Below are 18,965 nucleotides of genomic sequence, written 5' to 3'. Positions count from 1 at the left end.
AGACACAAAAGAAAGAAGGAGACGGAGGAGGGCAGAAGGGAGGGGAGCATCTCATAGTTAAAGGTCACATTTGCTGAAAGAGTTTGTGAAGACCTAACCAATCACTTTTTGGATCTAGGACACTTTCTTGGATGACTTTGCCTTTTAATAATTACTCAACCAACAATCAGTCAGGAAAGAGAAACCCAGAAATAGCCCATTCCAGCTCCTGCATTAACCAAACAACCCAAACTCTTTGTTCCCAGATATTTACCTTCTTTCTGTTGCTCCCCTGCCTATCCTCCCATCTCCTCCAGCAGACCCTGGGCTGCCCACACTCAGGAATGCCCAGGGCTTCTGAGAACCATCGAAAAGCTGGTATTCCTGCTTCCTGGTTGCTCAGGCCTTGGCTGCTGGCCTGATTGGCTCACAGGGTTCCCTTTGGCACCTGTGACCTTGTAAGACAGAAGAAAAGCACTGTAATTTGTAGCCTTCCGTGAATGTTTACATCTACCTGCTGTGTAGGTACGTGGGGTACATCTTTTTTCTTTCTTAGCTGCTCCCTGCCATCTCACAACAGTCCTGAGACATAGGGCAGTTAGGTGGTAGTTATTCCTATTTATATTCTGCTACTCTATTAACTGGCATTCAAATTTGTATACACAGATTACTCTCAGCCAGGCACAGTGGTTCACACCTGTAATTCCAGTGTCTTGGGAGACTTAGGAAGAAAGATTGTGAATTTGAGGCCAGCCTCAACAACTTAGCAAGACTCTGCTCAAAATAAAAAGTAAAAAAGATGGGAATGTAGCTCATGGTGAAGTACCCCTGGGTTTGACCCCCAGTACCAAAAAAAGAAAAACAACAACTGCTCTTTAACTTTGAACTTAATAAGTCAAAAGAAATGTAAACGTGAATAAATAGGAAAATTTGTCTCCTAACATTATTATTGTCAAAACAGCATTCTCCTTCAGTTTCCTAACCTTACAAAGCACATTTATTTATAGTCCCAAATATTTTTATGCAACTTTTTATTGCCATACAGAAAAGACACGGATCACACAGAGTGCAACTTGATACATTTGCACAAACTAAACTTAGCAGTGTTCAAAAAGAAAAAGTGACATCATCAGAATCTCAAAGAGATCTTTGTGGGGTCAGGAATGCCCACCTCTTGGCCACTGCTGACCTCCAACAGCATAGAGAATTTTGAGCCATTTTCAGTATTCTACATGAACCAAGCTTCTAATATTTGACATGTGAAACAAAATGTAATATGTTTTAAAATGAAAGGGACTTTGGAACTCATATATACCTTGGGGCAGGGTGATCCAGGGTTAGAAAAAGAAGAATGAGAAGTCAAAGCAGTTTTTTCTTCATATCTGAAGTGCATGGTAACATTACAGCAGCAGGTCACATACTGTGAGTGACAAAGTAGTCTGGAGGACCTGTGGATAAAATTGTAGTAACAGAAATGCACTCAGAGCAGCCATGTCTCAAAGGTCCAGGGCTTGGGAGAATTTTTGATATTTGCTCTCTGCCTTCCAAGAGTTCTTGCATCAGGCATGATTTTGAGAACATGCATGTATTCGTGTGTGAGTTACTTTACAAGTTGTTATATCTTGAGAAGCTTTCTGATGTGGGATGTCACTGCCCCCTTCCAGGGCTAAGAGAGACCCTGCCCCCTCTGTGGGGCTCTGAAGAGTCAAGGACAGAAAATGACCAAGGTCCATAATGTCGGGTGAGCCTTGGCCACCTGGATCCCTTACACGGTGTGTGAATCGCGTCTTCCTGGACTGGGTTGCTCTGTGAGAACAGTCTGTTTTCAGTGAACTCTTGCAGTTTCATCAGCTGGAACAAATCATAAACTCGGGCTTCTCCGGTGTCCTTGATTATGCTCAAGTCCCCAGTTAGCGTCATGAAACAAAGCCTGAGGGAGGTAAGGTTCTCAGGCAAAGATTTAAACATGCACCATTCTGTGCGTTCTAAAATTATTTGAATTTTATAAGAAAAAGGTTTTTTTAAAACTGATTTTCTTCATAAAAGTCATTTTGCTCCACAAATGGAAGAATGTTTTACAGAACCCAGCATGAAAGAAATTGCTAGGCTGAAGATGTATCTCAGTGGTAGTGTTTGCCTGGTGTTCGTGAGACCATGGCTTCAATACCCACCACTGCAAAAGAAAGAAAGAAAGAATTCTGGACTCATGTAGTAGTTTTCTCTTGAAGAATTAAAAATGCTTTACTTGTAGTTCTTTATTTTCTAAACAGTCCAGTAAGATGTGTGTTTAAATGAGACAAACAATTTTTAAAGGTCGATAGTAACCTCGCACAGTGGCTTGGGAGACTGAGGCAGGAGGATTGGAAGTTTGAGGCCGGCCTCAGCAACTTGGTGAGATCCTATCACAAAATAAAAAGGAATTGGAGATGTAGCTTGGAGAGTATCCCTGGGTTCAAACCCCAGTATAAGAAAAAAGGGGTGGGACAGGAGGAAAATGGAACTAAATTTTTATTATACAACTATTACTAATTTTATACTAGGAAAATAGTGCCTTCTATCAAGGAGCAGTTATAGCACTTTATCTTGCTGCCAGAGATAATTTGGTTATTCTCTTTGGGGGAAAAATTAGATTTCCAGACTATTATTTCCATTTGTAATAAGCTCTTGTATTTAGTACCCAAAATGTTTATATCAGGGATAGAGGGTCTGTAAAAGGGGCCATTTATTTGATCTGTGTCATTATTATTTGGCCAACTTCTTGATCTTTATTTCAGTTTCAAGGTACCTATAGAAAATAGACACATTGACATAAGGAAACCTCATATCAACCTTCGGTATTGAGGTTATCCTTATGTATTTTGTCTTTCCTAATTATGTATAATGCACTTATTTTCCCCTATTATATTTGCTTTTTTGTTACTATTTAGTTTCATGGCCTAAGTCACATTCTTATGATTATTTTGCAACAAACTGGGGAGACTAAAAGGTAAAGCAAATATGTATTGAACAAATATAGCACAATTTATGCAGACAAATAAGTGTTACCTCCTTCAGAACAGACCCCTGAAGCATCTGTGTCTTCGGTCTGAGTGTGGTAGCACACACCTGTAATTCCAGTGACTTAGAAGGCTGGGACAGGAAGATCTCAAGTTTAAGGTCAGCCTCAGCAACTTGGCGCAGCCCTAAGCAAGATCTTGTCTCAAACTAAAAAATGAAAAGAACTGGGGACGTAACCCCTGGGCTCAATCCCCAGTACCAAAAGGAAAAAAAAAAAAAAAAGAATCTGAGATTTAATTCCAGCTAGATTGTATCAGAGGCTATAACCTTGACTTTTAGGAAGAGTTCAAATTAACTGGGAACCCGCCCTGTCCCTGCCACAAAAAAAAAAAAAAAAAAAAAAAAAAAATCAGGTTAGCCATATCTACTGAGACTTTGGGTGATTAGAAATGTAGCTCAGTGGTAGAGTGGTAGAGTGTGAGGAACTGGGTCCAGTCCCCAGCACTTCAAAACAAACAAACAAATGGGAACCAAATTTTATAAATAAGGAATATGCACTGTGTACAGGGAAGGGAGCTAGGATTTATGGAGCTTTCATAACGGGAAATATATTTATGTCAGCATCCTTATAAAATGGGTTTCTTCTTTCCTTATTGTAGCTGACCAAGTTCAAGAAGCAAATGGCAGGTTCACATAACCAGTAAATGGATTCCAATCCGGTTCTGTTGGATCCCAAAGTGATTTACTCTTTCTTCTATGTTCTGCTGATTATATTATTAACCTTTTTCTAACTGTCTCTAAAATGTATCTCTAAAATCATAAAACTAATTTTGGGAGTCTGCTTTGTAAACCAGATGCAAATAAGAGGAAATAAAAAATATTGTTGCAGAATGCCATCATTATTGAAGTAAGCAAATTCTTGGCGGGAAAACTCTAATGTCTATGTCTATGTTCTAGTAGTACATTTGAGAAAACCAAGTATTTTGAGAGGATGCATCATACATAGTAGATGATTTTTCCAAATTATCTGACATGATGTTCACACTGGATTTTTCAAAGATGTGTTAATTAACTTATTGGACAGTGAGTCATATCATGTTATGTAAATGACTTTAGGAAATTTAACTTAATTATTCCTGGTTAGAGCACTAGAAGCGCTTGCTGCCATATGGCTTCTCTTTCATAGACAAATACTTATGCTAAAGTTAGAGGTAAGAAGGACAGGACCACTTGGTAATATTGAAACTGGAAGCTTAGTCTCCTGTGAGGCTCTGACATGGAGCTGGAGGCCATCTGGAGGTTAGACCAGCAGGAGCTCTGGCTGTCACAGAGTTTGGTGCAGGTTTTTTAAAAAAAATTTTTAAGGAGCTAGGCATGGTTTTGCAAACCTGTAATCCTAGCTACTCAGGAGTCTGAGGCAGGAGGATCACAAGTTCATGGCTAACCTGGGTAACTTAGTGAGAACTTGTCTCAAAATAAAAATATAAAAAGGGTTGGGGATGTAGCTTAGGAGTAAAACATCACTAGGTTCAATCACCAGTACCACATACATACACACACAAAAATGTTGTTAAGGGATTGGAAATTTGTCAGTAATGTTCCTTTCCAAAGGATCATCCATTCAAAATTCTTGAGATGTAAAAAATAAAATATTTTTATATCTTATGTCCAAGATGGCTTCCTGCTTTTGTGTTTTGTGACTTTTTAATCCAAATCATTTTAAAATTTTGGCATTATTTAAAAAATACTTTTGTCCAGGATATGTAAAGATAGCATTTATAGACCACATAAGTCTTGGCAAATAAAGGGTCCAATAAGTGTTTTCTGAGCTAAATTGAACACAAAACTTTGCAAGGCATGTTGAATATATTATACATAATTTTAAATACAAGTAATATCTGTTTGCCAGCATGGGTAACTTGTTTTTTCGAATATGCTAAGCAGTACAGCAGAATGGTTAATACAATTGACAAAAACAGTTAAAACACTATACACACACACACACACACACACATATATACCCACATATACATGTAAATATATCATATATTTAACACATTTTAATTAATATGTAAACACACACACATCTCATGTTGAGTAAGGTGGGCCAATGAGACAGTAGAATTAGGGGGCCAAGATGAATGAAGCCAAGCAGAAAGCCCTGGTTTTCTTCTGGAAGGGTTGGGGCCAGCTCCAGGGTAGTGAGCCTTATTTGAGACACAGAAACTCATACCAATCATTTAAAAAATCTCTTTCCAGAAACCGAAAGCTCCGGCATCTCCCAGCGCAGAGGAGGATCCTTGCTTTTCCTTTCCTAAACCCCCCGTGGACCCTGTGAAGATTAGAAGAATAAGCAGTGCCCGGGCGCGCTTATTCAGGGCAGCCTCCCAGGGGGCTCTTCTGCCGGACAGATCCTTTCCCGCCGAGTGTAAGGCTATATAACCTCCTTTAAACCCTGGGACAGGCATGCTTCTTGAAAGTGTGCACAAAAAATATTTTTATATAATTTTTCCTGACCCCCCAGGTGATTTTTATTTAAACTGAGAATACTGGGCAAAAGCTGGCTAAGAAACATACATTTTTCTAGATATTTATTAAGAATTTCTAAAAATATCACAGTTCTTAAAAAATATCACTTGGTAGGAAAAGAATGTTAGGATAAGGGTTTCCAAATGGATGGTTCACAGTAGTGAAAAGAAATAATTTTAAAGTTAGAGTTCAAAAAGTTGTTAATTTCATTCAAAATTAATGAGAAATTTAAGAATTTCACAAAGTTTACTAAGCTTAGGTTTGAATATCATTCTGATTCCCTGTGAATATCAGCAAAACTTGAATGAGACTCTTGTTCCTGTCACAGAAGTGCTGGCAGGTAACTAGACCTGGAGCAAAGAGGCAACGACCTCACATTCTCAGGAAATCACCCCCGCTCCAGGGCACACTGAGGGTTTTCCAAACTACAGGGAAGAATCCATTAGTAGGACAATAATCAGTGTGGTAGATCACACTTTTAAAAAGGAAGTAGAACAGAAATAAAGGCAGCACTCTACAGTAGGGTAGGTATTGCTTCAGGAGGCTTCTCTTCAGTGGTGAGTGTGTGCTCAGGGTCATATTATAAACTGGCTCTCACTGTGGAAAACTACCAGGAGCTGGCAGATCCAGGCCTCCCTGCATCTCAAGGATTGCTGAAGAGCGGCAGGTACAGTCACAGACAGTCTGAAGATGGACCTGGTGGGCACAATCCTCCACCTGAGCTTCGTACTTATTAGACATATAAGCATTTTCTCTTTTTTAGTTGCTAACATATAAAAAGTAGAAGACTCTCATAGAAGAATCCAGATTCATAACCTCTTATGAAAAATCAAGATCTGGAGAAACTGGGTCCCCATTCCAATGGAAAATGATTGGAGCTGAGTAGTGCCCATCCTATAGCCTAGAATATGGCCTGCTGTTCACATGTGCCCCAGTCTGCTTCACTTATTTGCCTGTGTGATCCCTGACATAGAGGAAGAGGTAGAATCAAGGAGAAAGGAAAAACAAAGGGAGGTGCAGGCGCGCGCATCACACCATGGCGCTATGACCAAGCGAACCATCAGGCAGCTTCTTTACCTCAGTGTCCCAGTTTGACATCTCACTCAGTCTGATGTTTATTGGGCCTCTACTGAGTGCCAGTACCATCCTAGGCCCTGAGAGTCCCACCGCCAGGAAGCCTTCAGTCTAGGGAGGGGAGAGGGATGGTAACCAGAGAACAAATAGGACAGTTGAAGAAGATAAAGGAGATGACTAAATAGGGAGCACTGTGGCAGGGGTGATAGTTTGCTGTAGCTGAGGGGGCTCTGTAAGGTCTGTTAGAGGAGGTGACATCTGAGTTGACCTGTGAATGATAGGAGGAAGCAGCCATGGAAATATCTGTGGTTAAAGTGCCCAGGTTGAACCAAGTACCAAGGCCCTGGTGGGCACCATCTCTGGTGGAGGTCGCAATGGCTAGCATGGCAGGAGGCAGCTAGACAAGAAAAGGTGAAAGGAACTGGGACCAGAGGGCTACACAAGGCCTTGGGACATGGACAACAGACTGGGCTTTATTCCAGTGAAAAGCCAGGGCAGGGTTTGAGGGAGGCAGAGACAACACAATTTCTGCTTCTAGTTCAGTAGTGGTTCTCATCTGTAGCTGTAGTCACCTGGGGAGATTTCCCAATGTTCTAGCACTGGAGTCCCATCCAGACCATTTAGATCAGAGAGAACTGATAGTGCTTGCCAAGACGAGAGGGGACAAGCTCTGGAGCCCCCGGTCACTTCTGGAGAGCAAAATGGTTTTTTGGTTCTGAGCGTAAATGTTGCTATGATGCATTGAACTCCCAGTTGCTCACTTTTGAAACCCCTGCTGCTTGCTGACCTGTTCACCTTGATGTGAAGATGACTTCGGGATGCAAAGCGTGCCTGGTGCACCGTCCTCATCCTCAGGGCCCAGCCCTTGTTTGTGTGACCACAGCACCTTCATTTCCCAGCAGGACGCCGCACCTCCCAGATGCTCTGAAACCAGTCTTTGTTACAGTTCTTTTATCCACCCTGTTGGCAGTGGATTGCATCCCTGTGGCCTGTGTCAGCACTCAGGAAATAATGGCAGTAAAAAGTCACGGTCATTTTAAAAGCACACATCAATTAAAAAAAAAAATACTCGGGCTCTCCTGCCTCAGAGTGCCTGTCATTTGTATCAGAGCTGCCTAAGTTTTATTTTGGAGGCTCTCTATTGTTTAGAAAAGTTAGGCTTTGTTGGGTAACAGGCCAGAGAGCCAACTGTGCCTGGAGATAGAGGGTGAGGCCTTTCCCTGGTGTGAAGTCATTTGTAGCTGACACAATCTGGCAGGCAGGGCTGGGGTGTGGTGGCAGGTTTGGAGTTCCTAATTTAAGAAAATGAAAGGGAACGAGGTGTAGGTAGGCATCCCCATAGGGCCATCAGTTTAATTGCTTTGTGTTCAGAGAAGGTTTTAGGCAGGACCTGATGCTGTGGCTAATGCTTCCCCAGTTACTCAGGCCAGAGACTTCGTGCAGACACCACCTTCCTACCAGCGCCTGTCCCTCTTTCCTTCATGAAGCCTTCATGACTTCCTAAAGACTGCTCAGTCCATGCTCCTTTTCTGCCATTGCCCTGCCAATCACCTCTTGCCTCCTCCCTTTCTTTCCCCCTTATCTGCCCTCAGCCCACAGGGTTCTGCAGTTAGATGCAGGAGAGTGGACACAATGACCCTTAGCCTTTGGAACTACCAGCAGAGCCTGGGGAAGCCAAGCTCCCAACAGGATGTGACTGTGAGCAGCCTTATCCTTTTATCCCCATGACCCTCGGAAAATGATGGCATTCTATGTCTTCCATAAAGCACAGAGGTCAGGAAGCAAAGGAATCAGATTGCATCATCCCCAGGCTGAAATCTATTCAGAGCTCCCCTGTGCCTCCAGGAGGATTGGCCAAACTGAGTTCCAGGAATTCCAGGGAACATTTCTAGAAAAATGTTTATAGCTTTTCCTTGGAAAAGGAGCCTAGTATTCAAGTAAGTCAGGGAAGTGCTACCTAATCCTTGCCTGTTGGATGGACTGGGAAAAGCCATCCAGCAAAGACATCTGTTTGATTTTAATTCAACCCAAACCTGCCTGACTTTGAAATCTCTCTCTTGGGAACACAGTTTGGGAAATGCCAGCCTTCCACAGAAGTGAGCAAACTTTTTCTGTCAAGGGCTGGAGAGTAAATATCTTCAACCCTGTTGTCCATGTGGTCTCTGCACAACCTATTCTGTTCTGCCATTAGAGTGTGGAAGCAGCCATGGCCTGATTTATAACCACTGAAATTTGAACTTCATATAATTTTCACCTATCATAAAATATTCTTCCTTTGATCCCCACCCCCACGCCCCGCTTAGCCATTCAAAATTATAAAGACCATTCTTGGTTCATAGGTTATACAAGAACCAGAGGCAGACTAGATCTGGTGGAATTGTAATTTGGTCTAGCAGATGAAGTCCCAGCTCCTTTGCATGCACAGCTCTGTTGTGATCTGGGCCCAACCTAATGTTCTAGGCCCTTCTCTCACCTCTCCCTGTGCCCTTTAGAAGTCAGTGCACCAGAAACACAGACCTCCCCACCCTCTTACATTTCCCACATCTGTCCTGCTATTTCAAGCCTTGGGCAGGACCCACTGTTTAATTTTTTTGGCTCAGTGCAAAATGAAAATGGGAGACTCTTTTTTATAAAATAAAGAATTTCAAGAGGGCAACAGCAGAGCATTAAGCCAGGGTGCCCCTACTCCCCACTTGTACGGGTTGTACACACATGAAACTGCCTTTGACTCCAATCTTTTGCTTCTTTTTCTTATGTTTGCCTCTTCCTCATCTTTCCAGATACTTATAAAGCTTCACCACCTCTAGAATCTTGCCCTGAACAATTTCCCACCCCTCAAATCCTCTCCATTCTCTGTGCCTCCTTATTACCTGGCTGGTGCCACACTGTACTACATTGATCTCCTTACAGATCTGCCTCTCTGTCTCCTCTACTATATTGAGCAACTCCAATAAGAAAAGCAGTTTTCTCCATTTGTAGCCCAAGAACCTAACAGGTTGTGGTGTGTAGCACGTATGCAAGAAACGTCTGTGAAGGGAACTTTGCCTTCATGGTGATGCTGCAGGTGACTTTTTGTTTGTTTGTTTGTTTAAGCTTGTCCATGGTCTGTTAGAGAATTAGAACAATGTGTTACAGTATTAGCCAGGGAGACACTGAGTATCCTTACACATGCTCAGTTTGATGGTGGACCTTCACCAGGAGTCAGTGTGAGCCCCAGGGCAGCTATCTACTACACATTATACCAACAACTGACAAGCTCACCCTGGTGGACTGTGAAGATAGAGGGTGCAGCTTCTCTACTTGCAAGAACAGTTGGGCACCCCCCCACACACCCTTCTAGAAGCTATGGGATACCTGAGACTTCTCCATCACCACAGGTTCACTTGTGCATGGAACCCTAGCACATAGTAGTATTAATAAACAGCTATGGAGTGAATGAAAGAAGGAAAGACATGCTAAAACATAATGATAGGCTGAAAATTCCTTGCAATCTAAAACAGAATGTGTGCTTTATAATTTACTAGTAAAGTTATTTAAAGTGGCATGGTGCTCAGAAGAGAGGTTAGAATGGCCAATTTCTCAGGTTCCTTTCAAGCTTTTTAAGTTCTGAGTTTTGAAATCAGGGAGCTTGGTCAGAGTGGTAGAATAGGTGGTTTTGTTATGATTAATTTTTATTGGTTTACTGGTTACTAATTAGGTGCAGAAGAGGAACCTTGAGTTACTTTGGAAAAACTTGTAAAACACTATTTTTTTCTATGCAAAGCTCATTTCACCGCCACCTCCCTCTGTGCTGTGGGAGACTTGCTTTTTCTTCTTCTTTGACAAATGTTTTCTCACAGGCTCAAGTCTACTAGCAGCATAGACAATAAGCAATCCCTAGAGTCAGTTTGCTGATAGGAAGTGTGTCTGAAGTCTAAGCACCTGCATCCGTAAACACAATATGTGTTTCGCTTCAGAGTCAGGACGCCTTCTTGCACCGCTCATTCCTCTCTGAAGCCCTGTGGACATGTGGCTGCCTCCCCTTTCTGTGGCATGACAGCGCTCTGCTGGGCCTCCATTCCTGGGCCCTGCCCAGGCCCCACCCTCTGCTGGCTCCCTCCTCCTCTGCCCTCACACTCCATTCCCAGACAGGATCCTGCTTTCAGGCATCCACACTGGCTGGTCCCCTTTGAAACACTGTGCCTCCTCCTCTGATGGCCCTGAGGGTCTTGCTGTCCCCACTCTACCAGACCCTCTGACAAAAGTGCTCTCTGCTTCTACCACACCCCCACTTCCCTTTACCTTTCTTCACTTTTCTACTTTAGCTTTTTTTTTTTTTTTTGCAAGGGTCGAGGGTGTTTACTTATCTTATTGTGGTATATTGCTTATTGTCTGTTTATACCTACTAGGATGTAAGCCTTGTGAGGTCAGGGATCTCGTTTTTGTCACTGATGCACCCAAGTGTCTAAAGCAGTGCTTGATAGCAGGGAAGCACTCAATAAATATTTTGTAAATGAAAAAATACTAGCCAAATTCAGGAAGAAGAGTTATTTTTATGGCAAAGGAAGTACATCAATGGATTAGGTAGTTCATAAATCTAAACTGTAGTGTTTACCTTCAGGTAGACCCTAAGCCAACACAGTTAAAATCCTATTCATTTTTACCTGCAGAATTGATGTCAAACCTAAAATCATGGTGAAGTCTTATGTATGTTCAGAAAGGCTTTGACCATAAAAGTCTAGACTTGGTCAAATAATGTATAACTTTAAAATTCTATAAATTCTTCAACTGAAAAACAGTGTTGAGCTAGGTGCTGTGGCACACGGTAATCCCAGCAGCTTGCGATGCTGAGGCAGGAGGATCAAAATCAGCCTCAGCCATGGCGAGGTGCTAAGCAACTCACTGAGACCCAGTCTCTAAATAAAATACAAAAATAGGGCTGGAGATGCGACTCAGTTGTTGAGTGCCCCTGAGTTCAATCCTTGGTACCAAAAAACAAACAAACAAATGACAATAAAAAAAAACCCAATGTTGAAAGGTAGTGACTCCTGGAAAGGGGATTGCTTAACAAAACATTTCCTTGGTTATTGCAGCAAAGAAGACCGTGGTATCCAAAGAAATGGTCATGATGGGGAACTCTATGGTGGAAATAAATGGGACTTATTTAAGAGAATCAAACACTATTGGCCATTTGAAGAGCCATCCTTTTCAACTAACTTATGATGGAGGCTTCAGAGAAATCAAACAGCAAGAAGGGTTCAAAGGAACAACATCCTTACCATCTCGTCTCGGAAGTGGAGGGTCAGTATTCTTTTTTAATTTAATTTTCAGATCAAGATAACTGAATACCAATTTGTTCTCCATCTTATATAGATGATTAATTTGCTCTTTTCCTTTTATATAAACACATTGTAAGTTAATGCGTGAGTAGGAGAGATTTCTTCTCAAACCTGAATGGAACTGGTTGCAGATCATTCCCTTTTTAGTCCTTAGGAACCCTTTTATCCATCAGTGCCATGAATCTACTTCCATGGGTTTTCAGAATAAGGTTTGGTTGGACGGTTCCAGCCAGCCCCTGAGTGATAGCTGGCATTCTCTTTGTGAATGATCTGGGATTTTTGACTGGCCTAGAATGCCCCGTTACTTCCCTTTGGATTAGTCTGCGGTTTTTAACGCTACAGACATGAACACTTATTTTATTCTCCAGTAGAAACTTGGACTAAATATTTAGTGGTTAAAGCAGAAGAGTCCTGTGAAACCTGTGCTATCCCTCTGTTAGCCCCTCATAATCAAATGATTAGAAATTACTTTATTTCATACCACATTCCTAGATAGAGCATCCATGAGAAATGCTTTCCCTATCATATTTAGGACTTATGGAGAAACTGGTGTTCTCTATATAGACCGTGTATTTTTACCCTGGTGTGTTACTAAAAAAGGCTGAATTATTGGAGGCTGGAGAGGGAGAGCAGGCTGTTTCCCAGTCCCAGGCAGAGTGATGCTAAGATAGGCAGAAGGTCTTGGGTTGGGCAGGGTCACTCAATTAAAGATATTTTCTTCTAGGACTTTCCATTGGGTCATCATGGACAATTGCCCAGTGCAAATTTGCTTAACAAGATAAAATTCCATGGGCCATTTTAAGACCAAGTGTATGTTGCTCTCACTTTAGATTTTGGGTCTGACTTTGGCTCGCACACTTGTACGACTGAAAACTGTTCCCCGAAGTAGCTGCTTGTCAGCTTGTTAGTTGAGCTGAGCTGACCTTGTCTGCTAACACAGCCTAAAGAGTGTCACACACACAGAATTTATATTAGGCAACCTAGTAGTCCTCGTGATGTCGCTCTGCATTCAGAACATTTTTTTAAATTAAGGGAAAAATGAAATGTCTCCTTAAGTGGAAGAGAACAACTTCAAATTGGGACTCTGGGAGTTGGAGCACAAAACATCAAACTGGCCATTGCAGACCAATCTTTTCCAGTTGGTGAATAAGAATAGGCTGTGGACCTCAGCGCTTCAACATAAAAGGCAGTGGGAGAACTTGTGTTCCTTTCAATACTGAAGTAAAAAGGAAACGTTTATCTGGCTGCATCCATCCTTACAGTAATGAAAGCTGACGAGAAAAACCAGACAAGAGCCGTCTGATTTGTTTATTTATTTTTGCAAACCTTCAGATGTTGCAGAACAATCTGGCAAGCCAGAGTTCATTATGTCTTCCTCAGTCTGGGACAGCAAGGGCATTTTCAGTTACATATTTTATCCCACAAACAGCAAAGGACAAATCCATTAGGAACTGGAAGCAATTCTTCCTGACTGTCCAAAATTATGAGGCGTTGGCAGCAACGCTAATTGTTTTTCTTTTTTTTTGTTTTGTGAGGACAGCCCTTGTGTCAGATAATGAGTGTGTCTGGCTTTGCAGTACACCCTGGCAAGTTCAACTTCCAATAACATTTCTGCTCTATGAATCTTTACCTCCTTTCATCCTGGGGTGGAATTTTGTTGAAGTGGTGCCAACAAAAAAAAGTTTATACAGTAGGATTAAAACAAACCAGAAAATGGAAACTCTTAGCAATTCTTTCATTAATTACATTTATGAATCAGTCTGGGACACTTGATAATTGTTTCTTGTAAACATTTAAGTGAATAATTCCAAGAAATGATCTTCACTATGCAACGGAGTATTCCCAGTTTTGATGAGCGAACCCTACCCTCAATTAACATTTTTTCATCTTGAGACCATAATAAAGTGGGAAATGAAGAGTCGTCTCAGTGAGCTGGGCTGGCAGAAAGGAGGGAAGGGAATGGAGATTACAGTGGGTTAAAAGGACCGTGAACAGCTAGATGGTGCAGAGGGGACAGAGCAAGTGAGGACATGCTTGCTCCCAGCATGGGGTCCTTCTGGGCTTGTTTGTCCTTTGTGGTGAGTGGTTTTCTCACTCAGGAGAGGGCGGAACAGTTTATTTCAGTAAAACTACACTGATCTGTACACCCTTAATTTACAATATGGATAATTTAGACACACGGGATGGCCTGGATTTTGACTTCATGCTCATTATGATGAAAAATGGATTTGCTAAAGCCAGGTATTGCTGGAAACAAGATATTGGAGGTGATGTAACTTTCCAAAAGAGAAGACACTCAAACACTTATGGAACTGTCATCCTCAATCTATGCACCAGTTAATGACAATTTCCTTGTAACCATTTAGGGATTCATTTAAGGCATGGAAGGCCTGCTCCACAGCGATACTCCATTACCTCTTACTTTGTATTTCCATATGAATTGCAAATAAAAAAGCTGCCATTAAGAAAAAGTATGTGTGTACATCTCCATCCTCCGTCCATCCATTTCTCCGTCCATCCTGTGGTCTGATCTGATGAGCTCCTTTATATATCTGCTTAAGTACCTCTTCAGACTTTCTGTATAAATGCTGTTCAAACTGTCATGATTTGGAAATGTGACCCATAGGAAGAGCCCAAAGGCAGTCAGTTGTTGTGGAGAGTTTGGAAGTCTTCTCTAGGAGCCAGGATCTCTGAAGTTAGGTTTGGTTCCCTCTCAACCTCTTGAGATAGCTGAATGGTTTAGTGTCAGTTTCCTAACACTTCTAGGGGCTCAATTTTTAGTCTATTAAATGAAAATAATTGCTCCTCCACTCCCATCCCCTCCTAGCCCTCACTGTAGATTGCGGAATGATTGCTAGGACTTGAAAGTCTTCTTTAAAACTACCAAATGCCCTTAGTATTGTTGGAATAAAAAATAAAGTGGGCTTCAGGTTAAATATGGTAAAGCAAAAGCATTCTGCAGAAACCCAATGAAAGTAGCAAAGAATGAAAAACAGAGAAATAAATGTCAGCAAAAAAGAAAAAAAAAGGTATAAAACAGGGAGCAAACTTTACAATGCAGTACAGGCTTGAAATTTTTGTCTGCCCTGGCAAGCTTCCCTCTGGGAGCAAGCCCTCTGACATTGTATAGTAAATCCTGCTCTGTCCGCGTTTGGATGAGGACGGACATGGCCTTCCCTAACTCCCTTCCCAGGGGTAGCTGTGTCACCCAGGGCTGGCTATCAGAGTGCTACAGCTTCTCCCAGCTATGGCAGTTGGTTTGGAGATGGTCACACGATCCAAGCCAGACCCCACTGTATTCCTCCCTGGGCTTTTATTCCTCCCTGATCTCTTCTGTTCTCTAGTGGTTATTGTGAATATTAAATGAATCAATACACATAAATCACTCAGAGGTCTTAGAGGAAAGTGGTCTTTCTCCAGATTCACAAACTTGTAAAGATGATATGGCCTTGAAGCCAACACTGCCATTTTCACTGCCTTTTGGAGAGAGACTCTGAGAGGGAAATGGAATGTAAACAAGCAGAACCAAAGAATGGAGATAGTGATCAAGCTCAAGGATGATATATTTAAATTCCTAGATCCAGCTGTTCCTGAAGCCACCACATCCACATTATAGACTGCTCTGTTTGTTTTGTGTTTCATTTTTTGGACAGAGACAGTGTGTGGCAAATCTTAATTAGATTTTTATACTTAGAACATTGCAACCAAAAAATCTAGCTGATCGTCCACATTCTATGAAATCTAGATGGACACAGGGGTAATTTGAGAGTAAAGATGACTCCTTAGATCTTGAGCAAAAACCAGGTTTCTCTTGTAAGGATGTGGGCAGGCCGCAGGAAGAGAGAAAGCAACCCCCTAGGGATGCCATTCAAGATAGAGATCATGAAGTTACTGGGGCAAAGGTGACATGCTCTCCTCAGTGTCTGTGAGCTGGGGGGTTTGTGTGTGTTTGGGGGAAGAGGTTTGGATTAGAACTGAAGGAGCCTGTCATGTAAAGGGGCTTTTCTGTGAGTCACATCAGTCTGTTCCACACACACGGAGGGACACACAGTCCCAAGTCAACCAAAAGAATAGAGCTGGTGATTGAATGTTCAAGAAAACAAAGTACTGAGTACCCTAGTTTGGTGGATCCTATTTGGCTTCAACAAATAAAGACAGATTATATTAGGATAAGAACCAACCTTGGACAAGAACTCAGATAAAGGGCATAATGAGAGACTGAAGAAAACACATCACAAAAGGTAGTATCCTCCCCAAACATGGAAAGTGTTCAGAGAGTTTCCCATTATCTCACAGAAATTATAGATAAGCAACCATTCTCTTTTATAAAAAAGAAAGAAGAGCTCTTCTTTGGGTTACAAGATATCGATTACATGCCCACATGAGGAGATTTATGTGTATTAATTCATTTAATATTCACAATGACCTTTGGAGAATGAAGAACAAATCAACAAAAATTAAGTCAAAACACAACTTTCTAGAATACAGACTTAAAAATCTGAAGCTCAAATGGATACATGGTGTCCCAACAAAATTTGGTATTGAATGATTCACAGAAAGGCATTTCCAACAATGCTCAACCCTAAAAGCACTATCCAGTATATAGTACATACTCAGTTGTTAATTGGGTAAGAGTATGGAAGAAGGTATCCTATGGTTCTGTGAACAAGCAAGCCACATGAAAGAATAAAAAGGCAAGCTGGTCTTTGGCTTTATTAGAGCATCACCCAGTGCCAGAAGATAGTGAAGAAATGTCTAAGAAATGTCTAAGAGTTAACCCAACAATTGTGTCACAAGCCAAGTTGTCCTTCAGGAAAAAGACAGCTGTCTAATGTGACACTTTCAAATATGAATGAACTTGGGAAATATACTACTCATGCACTTTCTAGAAAAATCTTAGAAACAAAATGATGAGTCAGAATTCAAAACTCAGAAATGAAGAAGCTATGGTGAAAGCATTCGTGGTGAGTATTCAGTTTATTTCCATATTTAGACTGAACAACTCCGAAAATGATGGAGCCGAAACCTTGATGGCGTAGTGGTAATATAATTAGCCAAAACCAGTGCTGGAGAGGAAGTGTGAATGCTAATCCCTTCACTTTCATAATATGGAATGGATTGTTAAAGTAATTATAGTCTGGAATTGAAAGATAGTTTTTAAATGATGATTTTAGCATCCTAATTCTTTCATTATTTTTTTCTTAACTTTAGAGAGATCTTTTAGAAACTAATATCTCTTGTGAAGACCCATTCATCTGAAGCTCTTCAATTCCTTCAGTCTCACCTCAATTTCTGTTTCTTTGTTAAATTCAAACAAACTTTATACTTAATACCTTCTCATTAAATAACATGTATGGTCTGATTTCATCTATATGTATCCATTCACCTACCCTTCCTCCTACCCTTCTTTCAATCTGTCTTTTTATCTGGATATATGCAAAAGTATGTTTGAAATTATGTTTATTGCATATTAATAATGTTTATTTCCGGGTGATGGGATCCAGGATGACTTTTTTAAATCTTTGTACTTTCTTATATTGCCTGGCCTTTAAAAAATAATAAATATGTCATTTTTCTCATAAACAATGAAGTCATGATTCCTTTAAGAAATTAATGGTGATGTAGGTGCAAAACATTCCATTTGGGAAAGACAGGCATTGGCTAGAGTGATTTTTGTAGCCCACTTTACTGGACAGTTTCCATTCAAGTCTTTCTGATGAGCAAAGCCCTGTGCTGGGGGGTAGGGAGATTCAGGAATGGACTCCATCCCCAGGGAGCTTACAGTGTATCAGTCCTTGCTACACATGTGTGATCCCTAGACCAGTAGAATTCAGCATCCTCTGGGCACTTGCTGGAAATGCAGAACGTCAGGCCCCAGACCTGCTGAATTAGAATCTGCCTTTTTATGAGATCTCCAAGTGATCTGAATGCACACAAGAGGTTTGGAAGTACTGTTCAGTGATTAGCTCTAATGCTACAGGAATGAAAAGAGACCTGGAAGAAAATGTTTGGGGGGTTTAGAGGTCTGAGACCAAATTCTGAGGGTATTGCCTCTCAAAGGATGGTTTTCATCAGGAGCAGAATAAACTAGAGATGGGAATTGACATGGTGGTGGCAGGAGGCAACCTGAGGCGATAGCCATAGAATTGAACAGAGGGAACTTACAGATATGTGATTGATGGCCTCTTATGCCACTCCCAGGCACATGAGTCCATTTTTAAAATAAGGATCACCACTGAGAGGTTTTCAGCAGGACAGCTGCAATGTGAAGGACATCTAGGGAGCCAGGAGCCTGGGCAGGGAGACCACTGGTGGCAGAGGGTCATGTGTAGGGAGCACATGCTCGGCCACTGAGGTTGGAAAGCTGAGATGGAAGTTGCTAATGCCTCAGTCTCCACAGTGACTATTCCCTGTACTGAAGTCCTCATGGCTCCCCTTTTCACACGGGATGCCCGGAAAATATGGAGCCTTAAATGTTCAAGGAAGCATAAAACTGTGCCTTTACTCTAAGTAAGGGAATTTACAGTTAACTGAGTTAGCATGGTTAGCTATATTTAATCAAGTTTATATAAATAACCTTGAGTGATATCTAGTAATGATTATTGAAAAAGGCACTAGCATGTATGTATGTTTTATCTTAGGCCATAAGCCAATGCTATGGGTACCTTGGAGGCCTTTCTTAAATTTTTGTGAATATCCCTTTAAAATCACATTCTTTGACATTGTGTTTGTATTGAAGTAGAATTCTGCTTTTAAGGTTAGTTATTAAGAAAGAGTGCTAATCTTGTCTGGAAAATGTATCTGGCTCTTTGAGCCATGAAGACATGATGAAGGAATGACCACCCCCTGGTGGTAACATTTCCAAATTGCAGTCAAAATATCAAGAGACTGTAAAGCAAAGGTCAGCAAACTAAGTCCCTGGGCCAGATCCAACCCATTATTTGCTTTTATAAATTAAGTAGCTTAGGAGTTGAGTAATTGTAATAGAGATTATGTGGCTTCAAAGCCTGATATATTCACTACCTGCTGCTGCCCCCGACCCACGTGGGCAGCTAAACTTAAGGTCTC

At 41.4% G+C, this 18,965-nt stretch overlaps 1 protein-coding gene across 1 annotated transcript in view; it reads left to right on the top strand.

The window, feature by feature from the left end:
• Armc2 (armadillo repeat containing 2) overlaps nucleotides 1-18,965 on the top strand; it is a 102,149-nt gene that overhangs the window by 12,839 nt on the left and 70,345 nt on the right. The window contains exons 4-5 of the mRNA XM_027928375.2: nucleotides 5,236-5,404; nucleotides 11,652-11,859. Of these exons, the coding sequence (XP_027784176.2) occupies nucleotides 5,236-5,404; nucleotides 11,652-11,859 (377 nt within the window). The remainder of the gene's footprint in view (nucleotides 1-5,235; nucleotides 5,405-11,651; nucleotides 11,860-18,965) is intronic.

Source organism: Marmota flaviventris, chromosome 6 (genome assembly GCF_047511675.1).
Source record: "Marmota flaviventris isolate mMarFla1 chromosome 6, mMarFla1.hap1, whole genome shotgun sequence".
NCBI classification, from domain to species: domain Eukaryota; kingdom Metazoa; phylum Chordata; class Mammalia; order Rodentia; family Sciuridae; genus Marmota; species Marmota flaviventris.
This window is presented reverse-complemented; position numbering and strand designations above follow the sequence as displayed.